Source organism: Lissotriton vulgaris, chromosome 7 (assembly GCF_964263255.1).
Source record: "Lissotriton vulgaris chromosome 7, aLisVul1.2, whole genome shotgun sequence".
In the NCBI taxonomy this organism is placed as follows: Eukaryota; Metazoa; Chordata; class Amphibia; order Caudata; family Salamandridae; genus Lissotriton; species Lissotriton vulgaris.
This window is the reverse complement of record NC_141695.1, coordinates 118225270-118244060: the sequence shown is the minus strand read 5'-3', so window position 1 is coordinate 118244060 and position 18791 is coordinate 118225270. Positions and strand designations below refer to the sequence as shown.

At 46.8% G+C, this 18791-nt stretch overlaps 1 protein-coding gene across 1 annotated transcript in view; it reads right to left on the bottom strand.

Annotated features, from left to right (window-relative positions):
- Nucleotides 1-18791, bottom strand: part of LOC147700962 (urokinase plasminogen activator surface receptor-like) — a 181669-nt gene that overhangs the window by 19263 nt on the left and 143615 nt on the right. The window contains exons 4-5 of the mRNA XM_086929791.1: nt 6377-6511; nt 1988-2131 (exon numbers count right to left, since the gene is read on the bottom strand). Of these exons, the coding sequence (XP_086785917.1) occupies nt 1988-2131; nt 6377-6511 (279 nt within the window). The remainder of the gene's footprint in view (nt 1-1987; nt 2132-6376; nt 6512-18791) is intronic.

Genomic DNA, 18791 nt, shown 5'->3' with positions numbered 1-18791 from the left:
ATTTAGGGCCTTATTACGATGTCACCATCGTGGTTTCAGGACCTCCGGTCGGCGGTCCCGACGTCACTTTTACAATGCGACCACGCATAGTGCGGTCTTATACTCCCATTTATCCATGGGCGCTTGTGCTGTTGTCTTAAACCGGCCGTACCACAAGCTCCCATAGAGAAATGGGCATTGTGATTATCCCTGCACCGCGTGACAGGCACCTCACAGTGCCTGCCACATAGTGCAGGGATCAACAGGGGCACTAACCAGAGGCTGCAAGGAGAAGGGGCGGTACAAAAGGGGGTGGGGATGGACGGAGCATCTGAATCAACCAAACACTCACACCCAGTCAAAAGATCTGGGTTTAATCCATCACCGTTCTTTAGCCCACTCTTCCACCACAGTTCAGACATGGCTATATGCAAATCAGTCTGACCCTGAGGCCATGACCATGACCCTGACCCCGTCCATCACCACCCCCTTTTGTACCGCTTTTGGCCGCCATAAGTGTGGCAGGGTATGCTCAGACGTTAGTCCCTTGCTCACTTTGCCACTGGATTCAAGCAAGCCGGGCTGAAGACGGCTGGAATGCCAGAAACCGGTCCTCAGAAGCTTGTTTCCGGTCCAGGGAAGACATGGCTTGGCAGTTCGGGCTGGACTGTTCCCATGAGGCACAGGGTCAGACTGATTTGCATACAGCCATGTCTGAACTGGGGTGGCAGAGTGGGCTAAAGAACAGTGATGGATTAAACCCAGATCTTTTGACTGGGGGTGAGTGTTTGATTGATTCAGATGCTCCATCCATCACCACCCTCTTTTGTACCGCAAGGAGAAGGGGGGCCTGCTAGGAGGACCCAAGCTCGGCATGAAAAGCCTGTGGGAAACCGAGCATTGTAATCCCAACCGCAATAACGTTGTCCATTGGGATTGCGGGCTGGTCTCAGGCTAGCAGACGGGCTCATTGAGCCTGTCGGAATCCTGCCGGAATGGCTGTCCAGTTTCAATTCCGACCGCCTAGATTGTAATTAGGTAGTCGAAAGTGAAACAGATGATAAGTGTCGGAAAGCCTCTGACCTGAAGTTGGATGCTTTCCAACACTCATCGTAATCAGCCCCTTAGTGTTTATGACTATGATCTGGAACCTATGAAAGAAAACAGCTGTTACTATTGCCCAAGTTAATGTTACTCAATGTGCCAACATTGTAAGCAGGAAAAGCTGAGTTGGCTGATTTTCGTTGGTATTATTTTCAACCATCTGAAAATCCCTTGTTTTTTCTGCTGGTCATATGTGGTCCAGTGCCAGAGAACTTGCAAGAAATGGATGGATTATAACAATTCTCAAAAAGTAAACTGACACCTCTTACAGAGAACTAGGGGTGGATCCAAGGGTCCTTGAGTTGTAACCCAAGAGTTTAGCCTGATGGCAAGTCATCCAACCCAACTCCACAGTGGGGCACCTTTGTATTAATGCTTCTAGGCGTGAATCCCCAACTTCCTGGATGCATTCAATGACAGGGCCCTTACTCTGGGTAATAGCACTACTATTTCACTCTAGACACTCTTTAGGTATCCGACTAGTGTCAGGGTTCCGTCCAATTGATTGACGGTTCTTCTGCACACTTTGAGAAACTTTTTGCGGAATGTCTCTAACAGGTGTACACATTTTTCTTTTCACATATGGAAAGAAAACTTTTTAGAGATGCTTTTGGTGAAAAAAATGGAAAATTGTTACCATGTTACAGAGCAAAATAAATACTGTGTTTTTTCACAAAGCTGAAAAAATAAATATAATGAAAGCACTTTTTGCCACAGACTATTCCAGCAAACAATCTTTGTGGTAGAATATTCGCCTAAAACAGAGTTAGCCATAAAGTCCATGAGTTGGCAATGTGACTAACTAAGGACGAAGCCCTAGACTTCTATCCAGTTCTGCCAGGGGGATAAATACATTGGCACCTATAAACACATCCATCCTGCCCCACATGAGAGACCACCCTACCGTTAAAAAGCTTCGTGTTGCAGTTGTTGTCGGCGCAGCAGCTGACCAGGGAGTACTGCTGGGTAACCCCGGTGTCGTAGGCCAGGAGCTTTCCGCAAGAATCCCCCGAACCGCAGCCCTTGGTGTAGGTACGGGTCACAGTCGCTGAAATGAAGAAAATGAGAAATCATATTGCAGATATGGTCGGGGCAGGCCCTAGAATGGAGCTCACGACTGCATGAGAGTCTACAGTCTTGGTCAGCAATAAACAGTGCATGCTGGGAGAGGTCAGCCAATCAAATGAAGGCCACTGCATGCAAGTCAGTATCAGCTGGTGAGGGCCACTAGAGATCCCAATAGAGTGAGTCAATGGGGTCACCGTCGGGTCACCTACCAAGCTAGAGATGAAGGAAGAATAGCTACAACAGCCAGCTGGATGCCAGTGCATGCAAGTCAATATCAGCTCATGCAGTCCTGGAGTCACCTCAGGGTCAGAAACCAGCTACATGCTAGTGACGAGTCATATAGTGAGCTAAGACAGCCAACTGGCGGTCACTGCATGCAAGCCAACTGGCGGTCACTGCATGCAAGCCAACTGGCGGTCACTGCATGCAAGCCAACTGGTGATCACTGCATGCAAGCCAACTGGCGGTCACTGCATGCAAGCCAACTGGCAGTCATTGCATGCAGGCCAACTGGCAGTCACTGTATGCAAGTCAACTGGCGGTCACTGCATGCAAGCCAACTGGCAGTCACTGCATGCAAGTCAACTTCAACTGGCAGTCACTGCATGAAAGCCAACTGGCAGTCACTGCATGCAAGCCAACTGGCAGTCACTGCATGCAAGCCAACTGGCAGTCACTGCATGCAAGCCAACTGGTGGTCACTGCATGCAAGCCAACTGGCAGTCACTGCATGCAAGTCAACTTCAACTGGCGGTCACTGCATGAAAGCCAACTGGCAGTCACTGCATGCAAGTCAACTGGTAGTCACTGCATGCAGGCCAACTGGCAGTCACTGCATGCAAGTCAACTGGTCGTCACTGCATGCAAGCCAACTGGCAGTCACTGCATGCAAGTCAACTTCAACTGACAGTCACTGCATGCAAGCCAACTGACGGATACTGCATGCAAACCAACTGGCAATCACTGCATGCAAGTCAACTGGTAGTCACTGCATGCAAGCCAACTACCAGTCACTGCATGCAAGTCAACTGGTAGTCACTGCATGCACGCCTATATCGACTAATCAGGCCCAGCAGGCATCCCTAAAGAGCAAATCTCTATGAGTCCAGTAGAGGTCACTACAGAGTGAGTCAAAATGAGCTGAGAGACTCAAATTCATCTAAGAGAGTCAGTAGGATCTAAGAGAGTCGATGTGTTTAATGAAGTATGAGCCCATGATCTGAGAGGTCGAACGTGGTTCACTGCACATGAGTTAGGAGAGAAACACAAGGTTCACTGGAGGGTGAGTCAGTATGAGCTAAGAGAGAAACTCAAGATTCACTGCAGGGTGAGTCAGTATGAGCTAAGAGAGAAACACAAGATTCACTGAAGGGTGAGTCAGTATGAGTTAGGAGAGAAACACAAGGTTCACTGCAGAGTGAGTCAGTATGAGCTAAAAGAGAAACACAAGATTCACTGCAGGGTGAGTCAGTATGAGCTAAGAGAGAAACACAAGATTCACTGAAGGGTGAGTCAGTATGAGTTAGGAGAGAAACACAAGGTTCACTGCAGGGTGAGTCAGTATGAGCTAAGAGAGAAACACAAGTTTCACTGCAGGGTGAGTCAGTATGAGCTAAGAGAGAAACAAGGGATTCACTGCAGGGTGAGTCAGTATGAGTTAGGAGAGAAACACAAGATTCACTGCAGGGTGAGTCAGTATGAGCTAAGAGAGAAACACAAGTTTTACTGCAGAGTGAGTCAGTATGAGCTAAGAGAGAAACACAGGATTCACTGCAGGGTGAGTCAGTATGAGTTAGGAGAGAAATACAAGATTCACTGCAGGGTGAGTCAGTATGAGCTAAGAGAGAAACACAAGTTTCACTGCAGGGTGAGTCAGTATGAGCTAAGAGAGAAACACAGGATTCACTGCAGGGTGAGTCAGTATGAGTTAGGTGAGAAACACAAGATTCACTGCAGGGTGAGTCAGTAAGAGCTAAGAGAGAAACACAAGATTCACTGCAGGGTGAGTCAGTATGAGCTAAAAGAGAACCTCAGGTTTCACTGCAGGGTGAGTCAGTGTGAGTTAGGAGAGGAATCATAGGTTTCACTGCGGGATGAATCAATATGAACTATGAAAGGACCACAGGTTTAATCGCAGGGGGTGAGTCAATATAAACTAAGAGGACCAAAGGTTTCACTGCCGAGTGAGACAATATGAACTATGAGAGAAATATAGGTTTTGCTTCAGGGTGAATCAGCATGAGCTAAAATAGAATTAATGTAGTCACTGCGGGTGAATCATTATGGGCTAAGAGAGAACTACAGGTCTCACTGCAGGGTGAGTCAATGTAAGATAGAAGAGAACCACAAGTCTCACTGCAGGGCGAGTCAATGTAATATACCAGAGAACCACAGGTCTCACTGCAGGGCGAGTCAATGTAAGATACAAGATAACCACAGGGCTCACTGCAGGGTGAGTCAATGTAAGATACAAGAGAACCACAGGTCTCACTGCAGGGTGAGTCAATGTAAGATACAAGAGAACCACAAGTCTCACTGCAGGGGGAGTCAATGTAAGATACAAGATAACCACAGGGCTCACTGCATGGTGAGTCAATGTAAGATACAAGATAACCACAGGGCTCACTGCAGGGTGAGTCAATGTAAGATACAAGAGAACCACAGGTCTCACTGCAGGGTGAGTCAATTTAAGATACAAGAGAACCACAGGTCTCACAGCAGGGTGAGTCAATGTAAGATACAAGATAACCACAGGTCTCACAGCAGGGTGAGTCAATGTAAGATACAAGATAATTACAGGGCTCACTGCAGAGTGAGTCAATGTAAGATACAAGAGAACCACAAGTCTCACTGCAGGGTGAGTCAATGTAAGATACAAGAGAACCACAAGTCTCACTGCAGGGTGAGTCAATTTAAGATACAAGATAACCACAGGGCTCACTGCAGGGTGCGTCAATGTAAGATACAAGAGAACCACAGGTCTCACTGCAGGGTGAGTCAATGTAAGATACAAGAGAACCACAAGTCTCACTGCAGGGTGAGTCAATGTAAGATACAAGATAACCACAGGGCTCACTGCAGGGTGAGTCAATGTAAATTACAAGATAACCACAGGGCTCACTGCAGGGTCAGTCAATGTAAGATACAAGAGAACCACAGGTTTTACTGCAGGGCGAGTCAATGTAAGATACAAGATAACCACAGGGCTCACTGCAGGGTGAGTCAATGTAAGATACAAGAGAACCACAGGTTTTACTGCAGGGTGAGTCAATATGAGCTAAAAGGAACTACAGACCTCACTACAGTGTGAGTCTATATAAAGTTGGAGAGAGCCATGTGTGGGGGAATGTAGCCAAATGACTAGAGCGGTCAATCTCAGAGCTAGAGAACTGGGTTCAAGTCAGGAATGGGCGCTTAATTACATGTGAGTCTGGGCAAATCACTTAATCTCCCTGTGCCAAACAAAAAACAAAAAAACATGAATGTGTCCATCTATAATGAAACTGGTGTTCATGTAAAGCACTCTGATACCTTCGGGTCAAGTGTGCGCTATATAAAACTCCCAAAAAACATAGGTTTGACTGCAAGGTGTGTCAATGTGAGCTAAGAGAGAACCACAGGTTTCATTGCATGGGGTAAATATATGCTAAGAGGAACCACAGGTTTCACTTCTGTGTGTGTCAATATGACCTGAGAGAGAGAACCACAGGTTTCAATGCAGGGTAAGTCAGCACTAGTTAAGAGATAACAACAGGTTTCAGTGCATGATGTAAGTTTAGAGTCCATCAAGGTTCAGTGCAGGATATCAACAACCACTACATTGTCAAATTAACCTCAAAGCTGCTATGGAACGTCCAGCTCCAGTGCTGGACGTTCAATTGCGCAGGTGAGGTTCGAACGTTCAACAGCCGACGGCAGCACTACGGAGGTAGTGGTGCCGTCGGCCACCGAACGTGCGCAGCACCTAAGGGGTTAAGTATAGATTTGCTATTGTTAAGTTCATATCTACACACCTTGAGGATATATATCTCATTAGAGCAACTGCAGCCCACTGGGATCAGTGCAGAAAACATCAGAAACAGAGATCAGGAGGGTTCACAGTTTGGATGTATGGACACCCAGGACAGACATTGGACTTCAACATGCCTCTCCAGCCCTTTGCCAAGCATTGCTCCCTTCCTCCCAGCACACAATGTCTCCCTCATTCTCCCAGCCAGGGTCTTACCATTGGTAACTGATAGAGTCGACACATCCATGCAGTTGTTGTTGGTCTCCCTGCAGATCACACTGCTTGGAGTTTGGCACTCTGAGGAAGTGGAGCAGCTCTTGCACTGCAGCTCGTTGGAGGTGACCTTCGCAGCTGCAGAAGGGAAAGGTGATCCAGGTGAGCAAGGGTTGTGGAACACTCAACAAATCAATCAGGCATCCATGTCATTTCATTGGACAGTCACTGAAGAGGATAAGTCAAGGCACGTGACCCAACATGCGACGTGTCCCTGAGAACATGCACTGGCCTGGTATGTGCCAAGAGTGGTTTGCTCACCCCGTAGTTCACTCCTGGCCCATATCAGGAAGGTGTACCCACCAGTGGGTAAATCAGGCAAACAGGCAGGTCCAGCATGACCCCTCACTCGCAGTGAACTAGAACCGCGCCAGTGATCCAGCGGGTTGGTAATGAGTTCCTGCATCCAAACTCGCCATTAGAAAATGCACTGCACATGTATATACTGGTGCTCAGTTCCATGCACCAACATAGTACAGAAGACATGCAACAAAATGGAAGCAAACATCAGGCTCATCTGGGCTACAGCAACCACAAAGTATAGAGAATGAAACCCCCAAGCACTGTCTGTCTGTCTGTCTGCCTACCTGTCTATGTCAGTTTGTTTGTGTCTCTTTACAAAACTGTGCCAGCCCTAGTAGCTAGTGACTCGTTAACCTGGCAGGCTGAGAAGTGAGGTGAGAGAACTGCTTCCCTGAAAGAGGCTGGACACAGCTTTCTCTTGCACATCCCACTGTAGGAGCTGGACTGTCTGGGATAACCCCTGGTGGGTGGAGCCCTCCCTGCATCACTTGGTCTCCTCTACCTGTTCTATAGAGCTCTGGCCTTTTTGAATCCTTTCCCACATAGTGAACAAAGTGCAAGGAGGTATGTGTGTGTCCTCTTGACGTGTGAGAAGAGTAGCGTGAGCTTTCATGGTGGAGTCATGCTCTGATGTTGGGACTAAAAGCTTCTATATTTATCTCATGTTTGTAACTAGGAAGGTCTTTTGTGTGTCACTAATAACTGATAATCTGAAGCTTGCTCCCAGATGCTAGTGCCACTGAAAGGCTGGCAGGGGAATATAACACTTTACATCACAGTTTTTACACTGCGATACAATCACAACGCAGTTGTTACAATGAACACATTGTTACAACGCTGTGCCATTACAACGCATGTCGTTACAACAACTTGCGCTTGATGGCGCGCTGGACTTAGGAATAGCATGATTTACTACACCAACTCCAGTGTGTGCAACACCAGGGAAGGTGTGGGAATAGTAAATCATACTATTCCTTAGTCTTGAGCGCCATCTAACGCAAGTCGTTTTAACAACCGCGTTGTGTTTGCATCGCGGTGTAAAATCCGAGATGTAAATGTTGTTTCCCCTGGCAGGGCTGGGGAGGGGTGCGGTGGACTGTGCATGTTCCACTGAGGTGCACTTCCCATTTGATGCAGGATCCTTAACCGCATGCGCGCTACGGGTTTTCCCGCTGTGCGCTGACTTTTGAAAATCGCGCGGTTCGTGACAAAGCCAGCTCGTCATCCGCGCAGCGCAGGTAACGCCCATGACGAGCTGGCTTTGTCATCCGCAGCGAAGGGGTTAAGCTGCAGATGCCCTTGCAGAGGTACGTCACACAGATGTTTCAGATAGTTTAACTTTAATCACCGAATTATAGATTTACGCATCAGTTTCTAATCTGACCATCGTTTGCTTTCTAAAGTGTTTTGAAATTTCATAAAGTTTTTCTCAAAGTTTCATATTTATTTAGAGTGAAAGAAGTTTGAACAAAAAAAAATGCAATTCATTTTACATTTGCCACAAAATAAAACTTTATTTATATGCACCAATTTGCACTCTAAGTTTCAGTATTTATTTTCAGTTACAAAGTTACTATGCCCGCTGTGTGAGTATTTGTATGTATGAGTGTGTGTGTGACTTTAGATATATATGTGTATATATATATATATATGAAGCAAGCACCTTCTCGAAATAAAGAAGCAGGAGCCTCAGCGGGGATTAAAGTGCAGCACCGTTTAATTCAAGATAAATGGCGAATGCATTTCGGCCGGTTTGGCCTTCGTCAGTGCCTGCGGTGGGTGAAAAGGAAGTCCTGACGCCCTGCATTTGAATGCACCATACCGCACAATGATAGGTGCAAATGTCCGCTCCGCCCCACAGCAACAAAATCCTCAGGTGAAAGAATTTACCAGTCCGAGCAAATCTGCGGACTCCAGTTCCCAGGATGCACCAGTGGCTCCCAGGTGAGTGATGCTGCAGGTCGTTCTTGGGGTGAAACAAGAAAGTAGCAGGGGGGTAAGATGCTCTGCAGAACGTAATGACAATCCGCAAAATGGAACAAATGATGCCGCCTCTAGTCCCCTCAACTTCATCAACCATGGGTCCGAGTGTAGTGTGGCGTGAGCAGGAAGAAGATGCAACCTGCCCAGGCTGAGAAAATGTCTCGCTGTAACGCCTGCTCGGACTGCCGGCGGGCCAGGAGCTTTTCAACCTTAAAGAAACAAGCAACAGCCGGAGCAGAAACCAGATTCTCCGAGCCACTTCTGATGAGGGGGCTTCTGAACGCACTTCTGGGACACGCGTAGACATATGAAGCAAGCACCTTCTCGAAATAAAGAAGCAGGAGCCTCAGCGGGGATTAAAGTGCAGCACCGTTTAATTCAAGATGAATGGCGAATGCATTTCGGCCGGTTTGGCCTTCGTCAGCGCCTGCACCAATTTGCACTCTAAGTTTCAGTATTTATTTTCAGTTACAAAGTTACTATGCCCGCTGTGTGAGTGTTTGTATGTATGAGTGTGTGTGTGTATATAGATATATATATAGATATCCATATATATATATATATATATATATATATATATATATATATATATATATATATATATATACACATGTATATATATATATATATATATATATATATATATATATATATATATATATATATATATATATAAATAGTAAGTAATTTAACGTATGCAGTAGCTTAGTATATATCTTTACCTCTCAGAAACTTTTATGAAACACGAACACTCACTGTATGATGTCGTCAGTTATATCATTTGAGATGTCATCAGTGATCTCACTGAGCATGCGTCATGAGTGATGTAATATGTAGTCATAAGCAGTGCATTTAGGGGCATAAGTTATAGTGAAATGTGAGCTTAACTATAACGTGCCTGTAACCTTTGTATTTTTCAGTTCATTTTTCAGTTTTTAAAAATTTGTATTTCCTAAATATAACATCCCTGTAACCTTTGTTTATTCAGTGAATGTCTAAGTTTTTAAAATTCTATATCCTAACTATAACATGCCTGTAACCTGTGTTTTTTCATTGAATTTCTACGTTTGAAAAAAGTATATCTTCTAACTATAACATCCCTGTAACCTTTGGTCTTTTTCAGTGAATTTCAATGTTTATTCAAATTTTACTTCCTAACTGTAACCTGTTACCTTTGAGGGTGGGTGTGTGAGTGGCTGTATATGTAGGTGAGTGGGTGTGTGAGTATTAGAGTGGGTCTGTATGTGGGTCTGTAATTCTATGAGTGGGTCATGGAGTGGGTGCAATAGTGTCTGAGTGGGTCTGTGAGTGAGTGCATAAGTGTGTGATTGGGTCTGTGAGAGCACGCAAGAGTCTCTGATTGGGTCTGTGTGTGGGTGTATGAGTGTCTGTGTGGATCTGTAAGTGGGTGTATGAGTCTCTGAGTGGGTCTGTGAGTAGGGGCATGAGTGTTTGAGTAGGTGCGTGAGTCTTTGAGTTGGTCTCTAAATGTGTGTGTAAGTCTCTCAGTATGTCTGAGTAGGTGAATGAGTGCTTGAATGGATACATATGTGTCTGTCAGTGTGTGTGTGAGTCTCTCAGTGGTTCTGTCAGTGGGTGCGAGAGTTGGTCTGTGAGTGTTTTCCAGCACAAAAAATAGAGGGGCACACGGAAGCAGGCCCTCGTGCCAGCTCCCCCTGTGATGTTCCTCCTGTCCAGCTTGCCTGCTGCCCACTAATCTCTGCTGCCTTCAGTTTTGTGCCTCCTCTGCATGTTTTCTCCTTGTTTTTCTGCCTTTTCCCTGCTTGCTCCTGCCTTCTCTGTTGCCTCTTAATGCTTGTTCTGCCCATTATTTTGCCTATTGCGGGTGGAGACGGTGGCAGAGTCTCCATACCGCTTGCTGGCAGGAAATTGCTCGTAAGCTGCTGTGTAAACATAGCGAGATACTGCTATACTAGTATTTTGTTTTAAAACTGATTTTAAAACTGACTGTGAATATAATTGTGTGTTTTTTAAAATTGCTCGACAGAATTTCCGCATTGCCTTCACCTTCACTGCATCAAGCACTAGTGTTAGGGCTCCTTCCTTAGCGCAATCCAAGCGCTAGTTTCCGCCTACCACCTCCCGTTTTGGCAAGGGGGAAGCAGGCTTTAACACCACTTCCGGTCCCACTAGGAGCGGTTAGCGCTCTAGTGGTTGTACGCAGGGCTACTTAGGCGGAGCACCGGAGGAGTTCGCTGCGGGTGGAGACGGTGGCAGAGTCTCCATACCGCTTGCTGGCAGGAAATTGCTCGTAAGCTGCTGTGTAAACATAGCGAGATACTGCTATACTAGTATTTTGTTTTAAAACTGATTTTAAAACTGACTGTGAATATAATTGTGTGTTTTTGAAATTGCTCGACAGAATTTCCGCATTGCCTTCACCTTCACTGCATCAAGCACTAGTGTTAGGGCTCCTTCCTTAGCGCAATCCAAGCGCTAGTTTCCGTCTACCACCTCCCGTTTTGGCAAGGGGGAAGCAGGCTTTAACACCACTTCCGGTCCCACTAGGAGCGGTTAGCGCTCTAGTGGTTGTACGCAGGGCTACTTAGCCCTCGCATCTCCCTGAGCGCGCAGCGACCGCGCGCAGCCCCGACGGTCCGCGACAGGACGGGGCCAGGGGCCCGCTACTCTGCCCCTACAATATGGACACGGCTGCCCCCATTATAAGGTATTCTGCGCATACTCTCCTTGCCTTACAACCCCAGGACATACATAGATGTACCAACAGATTGTCCATCTGCCCTGAAGGGTCGTTTTCCTGTTTACTTTGTGGTTTTCAGGCTACCCACTGTAACATCATTATTGGGAAGCCTATCAATGATAAAGTCACTCCAGATGGCTGGAAAAGCTTTTTACTTAATGTGAGGTCTCTCCCAAAGCATTATATGCAACTTTGGGACTGCATACATAGTATAAAGCCCGAGATCTGTTTCATAACTGAAACTTGGCTCAAACCCCACACTACTCCAACTATCACCCTGGGAATACCTATGGGGTATAAAATTCTCCGCCAAGATCGACTGGAGAAAATAGGAGGCGGGATCGCCATTGTCTATAAAGACAGTCTGAACATTAGGGTTTTAGAACAAGCAATGTTACCCACTATGGAAATAATTATTTTTCATTTAAAAGTTAGCCCTAAGGTTCACTGGAAAGGAGCACTAGTGTATCGCCCGCCCGGATCTAATGCTGGGTTTTCCCTAGCTCTGACTGAATTTTTAGCCCCACACATGAAAACAAATGAAAATTTTATCCTACTGGGAGATTTTAACTTTCATATTGATGTTGCAGACCATCCTGACACTATCACATTTCTGGCAGATCTTGCCTTGTTGGGCCTTCATCTTCGTAATAATGGCCCCACTCATACAGGTGGCCATACTCTGGACCTAATTTTTACCACTCTCCCTAATGTCTATTGTCACCCTCCTAAATATATCTATTGGTCGGACCACAAAATGTTAGATTTTTCTTTCCTCCATCTACCTGAACCCACTAACCGCCCCATTATGCAAACTGTCAAACGTAGGCCATGGCACAAAGTCACTCCAGATGGGTTTATTCAGGTCTGGAAACAGCCAGTCTTTACAGATTCTGATGACATTGAAACAGCTCTTAAAAAATTTGACTCCTCCCTGATGGAAACCATTAATGTTCTGGCTCCCCAGAAAGCAGTCAAACAACCTACCATAGCTAAAAGGGAAGCATGGTACACAGAGGCCCTTAAAATAGAAAAACAGGGATGCAGGAAGCTGGAGAAACTATGGAGACGCTCACATAAGGAGGAAGATAAAGATCGTTATCTAACAGCTATGAACATCTACTATAAAAATATTAAAAGAGCAAGGAAAGTCAGTCTCACCTCCCAAATAACTGAGGCAGGCAACTCCACTCGAGAGTTATTTAAAATCATACAGACTTTTACCAATCCTGCTATATGTGAGAGTCCGGATGCTTTTACTCAAGAACTCTGCAATAATATCTCCCAGTTCTTTGAAGAAAAAATCGAGGGGATATACAAGAAAATCATGAAAGTTACAGGTCCTGCTGAGATCTTGGCCCCTAGGATTCTCCCTCCAACAACCCCTGACAAAACGCTCCATGTAATTCCAGAAATTACCTTAAAAGATCTAACTACCCTTATTGGTAACATGAAAACAGGCTCCCCCACTGACCTGATCCCTGCAAAAATGATTTCCCCCTTGGTGGAATCATTAGGCCCCACTATTCGGAAACTTATAAATCTTTCCTTTGCCGAGGGACAACTTCCACAACCTTGGAAAGAAGCGGAAGTGAACCCTATACGAAAAAACACCACTCTTCCCTGGTCAGAACTCTCCAACCTTCGCCCTATCTCCCTTCTCCCGTTCATTAGCAAGCTGGCTGAGAAACACGTCAATACCATCCTTTCCAAATTTATCGAGGCGACAGGGGGCCTGGACCTATCACAATCTGGGTTCAGGCCCAACCACAGCACTGAATCAGCCCTCCTATCTGTGACTGATAAGATCAAAATGTCACAAGATAGAGGAGGGTCTATGATATTAGTGCTGCTGGACCTGTCTGCGGCCTTCGATACCGTGTCCCATAATATCCTTCTCAGCCGCTTGCAGGGAGTGGGAATTGGAGGCTCAGCACTGTCTTGGCTGGAGAGTTTCCTTTCCGGGAGATCGCAATCTGTCAGCTTGGGCCCCTATTGTTCCACCTCGAAGGCGCTCACAAAGGGGGTGCCACAAGGCTCATGTCTCAGCCCTACATTGTTTAATGTATATGTGGCCCCCCTTGCTGAGATTGTGCGGAAGTATGGGTTCACACCAGTTTCTTACGCTGACGACACCCAGCTCCTCTACCCTTTCAGCTCCCTTGATCCTATGGTCAAGGCAAATTTCGCTGAGGGTATGAGGGCAGTGTCACATTGGATGGCCGCAAATTGCCTCCAATGTAACGTTGCAAAAACTGAAGTTATGCTCTTCGGCAGAGCGAGTCTTCTCTGGTCTCCTGAATGGTGGCCGCTGGACTTGGGCCCAGTCCCTACACCTAAGCCTCATGTTAAAAATCTTGGGGTTAAGATTGACCAAAAACTGACGCTCAAGGAGCATACCAATCATATTGCAGGACTATGCTTTTATACCATTGGCCTCCTAAGACGAGTATTTCCTTATCTTCCTGACACTTACAGGAAGACACTCGTGCAGGCTCTGGTTACTAGCCGCCTAGACTACTGCAACGGCCTGCTGACGCTAGCAAACGCTGACGCAGTAGGTCGTTTGCAGGTGGTCCAGAATACGGCGGCTAGGCTGGTCATGGGTGCGCCAGCTAGGACTCCTTCTAAGCCTTTGTTGATGGAGCTACACTGGCTCCCGATACGGCAGCGTATCAGTTTCAAAATATGCTGCACGGTCCACAAATGCTTATATGGGGATGGCCCTAAATATCTCTCCCAATCTGTTGAACCATACCAACCGAGCCGTTCACTTCGCTCAAGCAACCAAGCACTCCTGAAACCCCCTGCAACAAAAAGAGCGAGACAGGGAGACCGAGCATTTTCGTCGGTTGGGCCTGCCCTATGGAATAAACTTCCTACAGAAATGAGGCGGAACACCAATCATCTGGCCTTTAGAAAGGCCCTGAAAACACTCCTCTTTCAGGAAGCATTTCAGTCCCATTAATACACCTGAAGATTACGACAACGTCCTGGCTAGCAAAGCGCGGAGATACCCTTATGGGATTGATTCCTGCGCGATACAAGAAATTAAAATAAAAAAAATAAAATAAATAAAATAAATATTTCTTCTCTCTCAATCCTTGATTCTGCCTCTTACTGCTCATTTCTGATGTTTCTCACATCTATTATGCCTCTTTCTGCTCATTCTGACCGTTATTTTGCCTCTTTATACTCTCGCCTGACCTTTATTTTGCCTTTTTGCTTGTTTTTGACCTTTATGCTGCCTCTTTATGTTCGTTTCGGACATTAAGTTAGGTTCACAATCTGCACACACAACACTATAGAAATCCAGCAGTTATAATTAGAGTTATATCATGAAGCTATAACTCATACCTAAAGGTAATTATAACTCACGCCCCACCCTGCACAGTTTTCTCAATGATGTCACAGAAGATGTCATGAATGATGTAATATATGGGGTAATTAGCAGTGCATGACGAGGGTGCGAGTTATAATTACCTTAGGGCACGAGTAACAGTTTCTTGAGATAACTCTAGCTATAACTGCTGAACTTCTATGGTTTTGTGTGTGTAAATTGTAGACCTAACTATAAAATGCATGTAACCTTTGTTTTTTTCAGTAAATTTCCAAGGTTTTTTTAACACAGTGGGGAGCTACCCACAGGGCCTGGCCTGCGACCAGGCCCTGCGGCTAGCCCCCTGCATACAGGAAACCCCACACCGTGGTTGGGCGAACCCCATGCCACTCACCAACTGTTTGTGGCTAGGGCCCATGGACAACCCCCCCAAAGGCAGCCAACCAGGGTGGAGAATGTAGCCCCCATCCTCGGGCCATTTTCAGACCTTGGGGACCACATCCTCCGGGGCCCGCCACATTTTGTTTAAGGGGGGTAGGTGCTCCCCATCCCTGGGCCGTATTTTTGTCCCAGAGACCCCATCTCCCGGGACCTGGCTTTATTGTAATAGGATGGGGGCACACAGCCCCCTCTCTGGGTGTATTTCTGGCCCCAGGGACCAGTAAATGGTGGGTGGCCTAGAACCCACTCAGGGCACCCACTACCTCATTGTTGGAGGCTGCTAGAGAAGCACAAATTCACCCCTGGCCCCAGCCAACTCCTCACCCCCAGCAGGAGCCAAAATTACTGCTGCCCACATGGAGCCACAAAAAATGCTGCTTCCTGTGGGTTGGAGCAATTTTTTCATCTTTTTCCTGCCCGCTGTGAAGTTAGCTCTGTGTGGGCGGGAGCCTTTCACGTTCTCCAGCCTGCTGGCAGTGGACTTAGTGGACGTAGTGGTTGCTCTCACTTGTCAAGAGCTCTGAAATTGCTCTTGCCAAACAAAAGCAAACATAGGTTTACCCGCTGGATCCCTGGGACCAAAAATGGCAGCCGCCCTCCCCCTATCTCTTTAGGCCATACCCAAAGTGTGGTGGTTCTGGGGAAACTGGCCTGGGAGGGGGGCCCCTTGGCCCCCTCTCACTTAATTTCTAAGTCTGGGCCAAGGGTGATGGGTTCCCGAGGCCAAAATTGGCTTGGGAGGGGACCCCCACAGTCCCCCTCACACCTAATTTCTAAGGCCCAGCCCCAGGGGATGGGATCCCCAGGCCCAATGTGGCCTTTATAGAAATGTTGCTGCCAATTTGCAGGGGTTCTGTGAATCTGCTGCAAAATAAAGCCAACAAAGCATGGATTCCTGTGGGTCAGGGCTTGGGGGGACAAGGACATTATTAATTGTATTGGGGGAGGGGCACATTGCTCCCTACACAGGCCGTTTTTGCCCTGGGACTCCGGGGCTCAAGGTATTTTGTAAGGGCAACAAGCATATGTCCCTACTCACCAGGCTGTTTTTGATCACAGGGGGAGGGGCCACATGGCCCCAGAAACACCATCGCCTGGGACTCACTGTACTTTCTAAGGGAAGGGGTGCCATGCAGCACCCCTCCCTGAGCCTCTAAAGGCCCCGGAACCCCATTACTGATGCCAACATGGAAACAGATCAAAATATTGCTCCTGCCCAGAGGGAGCAGCATGAACAGCTGCTGCCTGCAGGCGGGTAGTAGGCTGGTGGTACAGGGCCCTGCAGTCCCCTAGAGGGACATGTGGGTGCTCCTGGGTGGGCACCAGGGCACCCACCTAAATAAAAGATAGGTCCTAGGGTATGGGATCTCCAGGGCAAGAATAGGCTTGGGTAGGGAGGCTGCACGTCCCTCATCCCTTTAAAAAAGCCCAGCCCAGGGGAGTGCGATCCCAGGGCATTTTTAGTGCTTGGGTGATGGGGTCATGCAGCCCCCTCCTTTAAATTAGGAGGTTGGGCCCTGGAGGCTCGGTGCTGAAAAGGACTCAGTGAGGGGGGTTGTGTAGGCCTCCTTTTAAAGAATGGACCTAGAGGATGGGGTTTCCAGGCGCTAATGTGGCTTAGAAAAAGGGTCACTTGCCCCCCTCTCCTTTAAAATACATTGGTCCCTGGGAGATGGGGTCCCGGTGGCCTAATTAGGCCCCAGGAGGTGGGCCTGTGGCCTCCTCCCCTTTTTAATTTTATTTGGCCCCAGAAAGCTCAAGAAGTGGAGCAGAATGCCTTCTCCCCTTTAAAATACATAGGTCCTAATATTGCTTGAGGAGGGGGGCTTCATGACCCCCTCCCCTTTTATATTATATTTGGACCAAAGGATGGGTTCCTTGGGCCCAAAGACCAATCCTGTGCCACGTGGCAAAGGCTCAGCTTCCTGCTGCAGACGGCTGATGACCGGGTACGGCAAAGGGTTGGCTGACTGCAGGGCGGTGGGGTGGCCACAGGGCCTGGCCATAGGCTAATCCCTCGCCATGCATGCCAGAAGGCTCTGGGGTTTCCCTTTTGTGGGATTGGCCTCAAGGCCGCAGGCCAGTCTTATCTTTAGTAACTATAACTATGGTTATTGTGATTATCTTTAGTAACTATAGCTCATGCCCTAGGGAAACTATAACTCACGCCCCTGCCATGCACTGCTAATTACCCCACATGTTACATCACTCATGACATTTCCTATGACATCATTGATAATATCACTGCAACATTTGCAATGAATTTATTCATGAGAACACTGTGCATGGTGAGGTGTGGCTCCTCTTCCCTTTTGGTCTCCTCGGGGTGCGGGCCCATCCTCTCTTTTTATGATTTAAGCCCATAGACGCGGCCTCTGGGGCTTAATTGGGCTTGGGGAGGGTGGCTATGTATTCCTATTCCCTTAATATATACAGCCCTGGGTGATGGGGATCCCAGGGTCCAAAATGGGCTCTGATGGGAGCCTTACCAATACCCCTCCCCACATATTTAATGAAGAAAATGTATGTCACAATTTTCTTTGTGTTTTTGTACATAAAAGTTCCTGTTTGTTTCAGGCTTCATTCAAATTAATCCCACAGGAAAAAAAAACATTCAGGAGAATTCACAGAGAAACCAGGTCTGAAATACCTCCTATTCCTTGCTCCTTTCCTACATTATGTGTGTAACCAGTTTGTTGGGTAACTACCAGTAAACTCTGCCACACATGAGACCTGGGTGACTTCCGGATTTCTTTATCTCAAGTATTGGTGGACCAGGCACAGTTTCAGCGGCGGCTCCTCTGCTAGGGCGGAGGAGCGTCGTCCCACTGCTCTTAGAGCAGTGAAAAAAAGGAAAAGTATAATAATAATAACGCAATGTTATTTTCATTACGGGGTAGGGCTGGGCTGGTCACAGAGCAGGGGGAGGAGTGGTGGGGCAATTTCTAAGGGTCCGATTCACAGAATGAACTTAAGACTCAATCTTAAACTTACTACTGTTTTGGTATTCACAGATTGCACTTACTACTTTTGGTATTCACAGAATGAACTTACTCATTTCGGTATTCACAGAAGTTAGGACTCCTAACTTTAGGACTCCTAAATGCCTTCTGTGAATACCGAAAGTCTTAAAATTAGGATTTTTCTCAATTTAGTAGTAGTAAAGTTAGGACTCCTAACTTTACTACTACTAAATTGAGAAAAATCCTAATTTTAAGATTTTCGGTATTCACAGAAGGCATTTAGGTGTCGTAAAGTTAGTAGTGAATACCAAAACAGTATTAAGTTTAGGATTGAGTCTTAAGTTCATTCTGTGAATCGGGCCCATTGTGTTCATGACGGTTTGGCTATCTGTCTTGGGCCGCCCAAACAGTCATGCGCACTTTGCATGTTCTCCAACAGGCTGTATTACAGCCTGGGAGGAGAACCTGCATAGGCTCATAGTCGCCGTCTGAGTGCCAAACCATGGTGCACAGACCAATTAAGAGGCTGCTGTCATGGTTACAGCAGCATTGTGATTGGCTTAGGGGAGCCTCTGTGCTTCCTGCTTCTGTCTCAGAACTCATCTG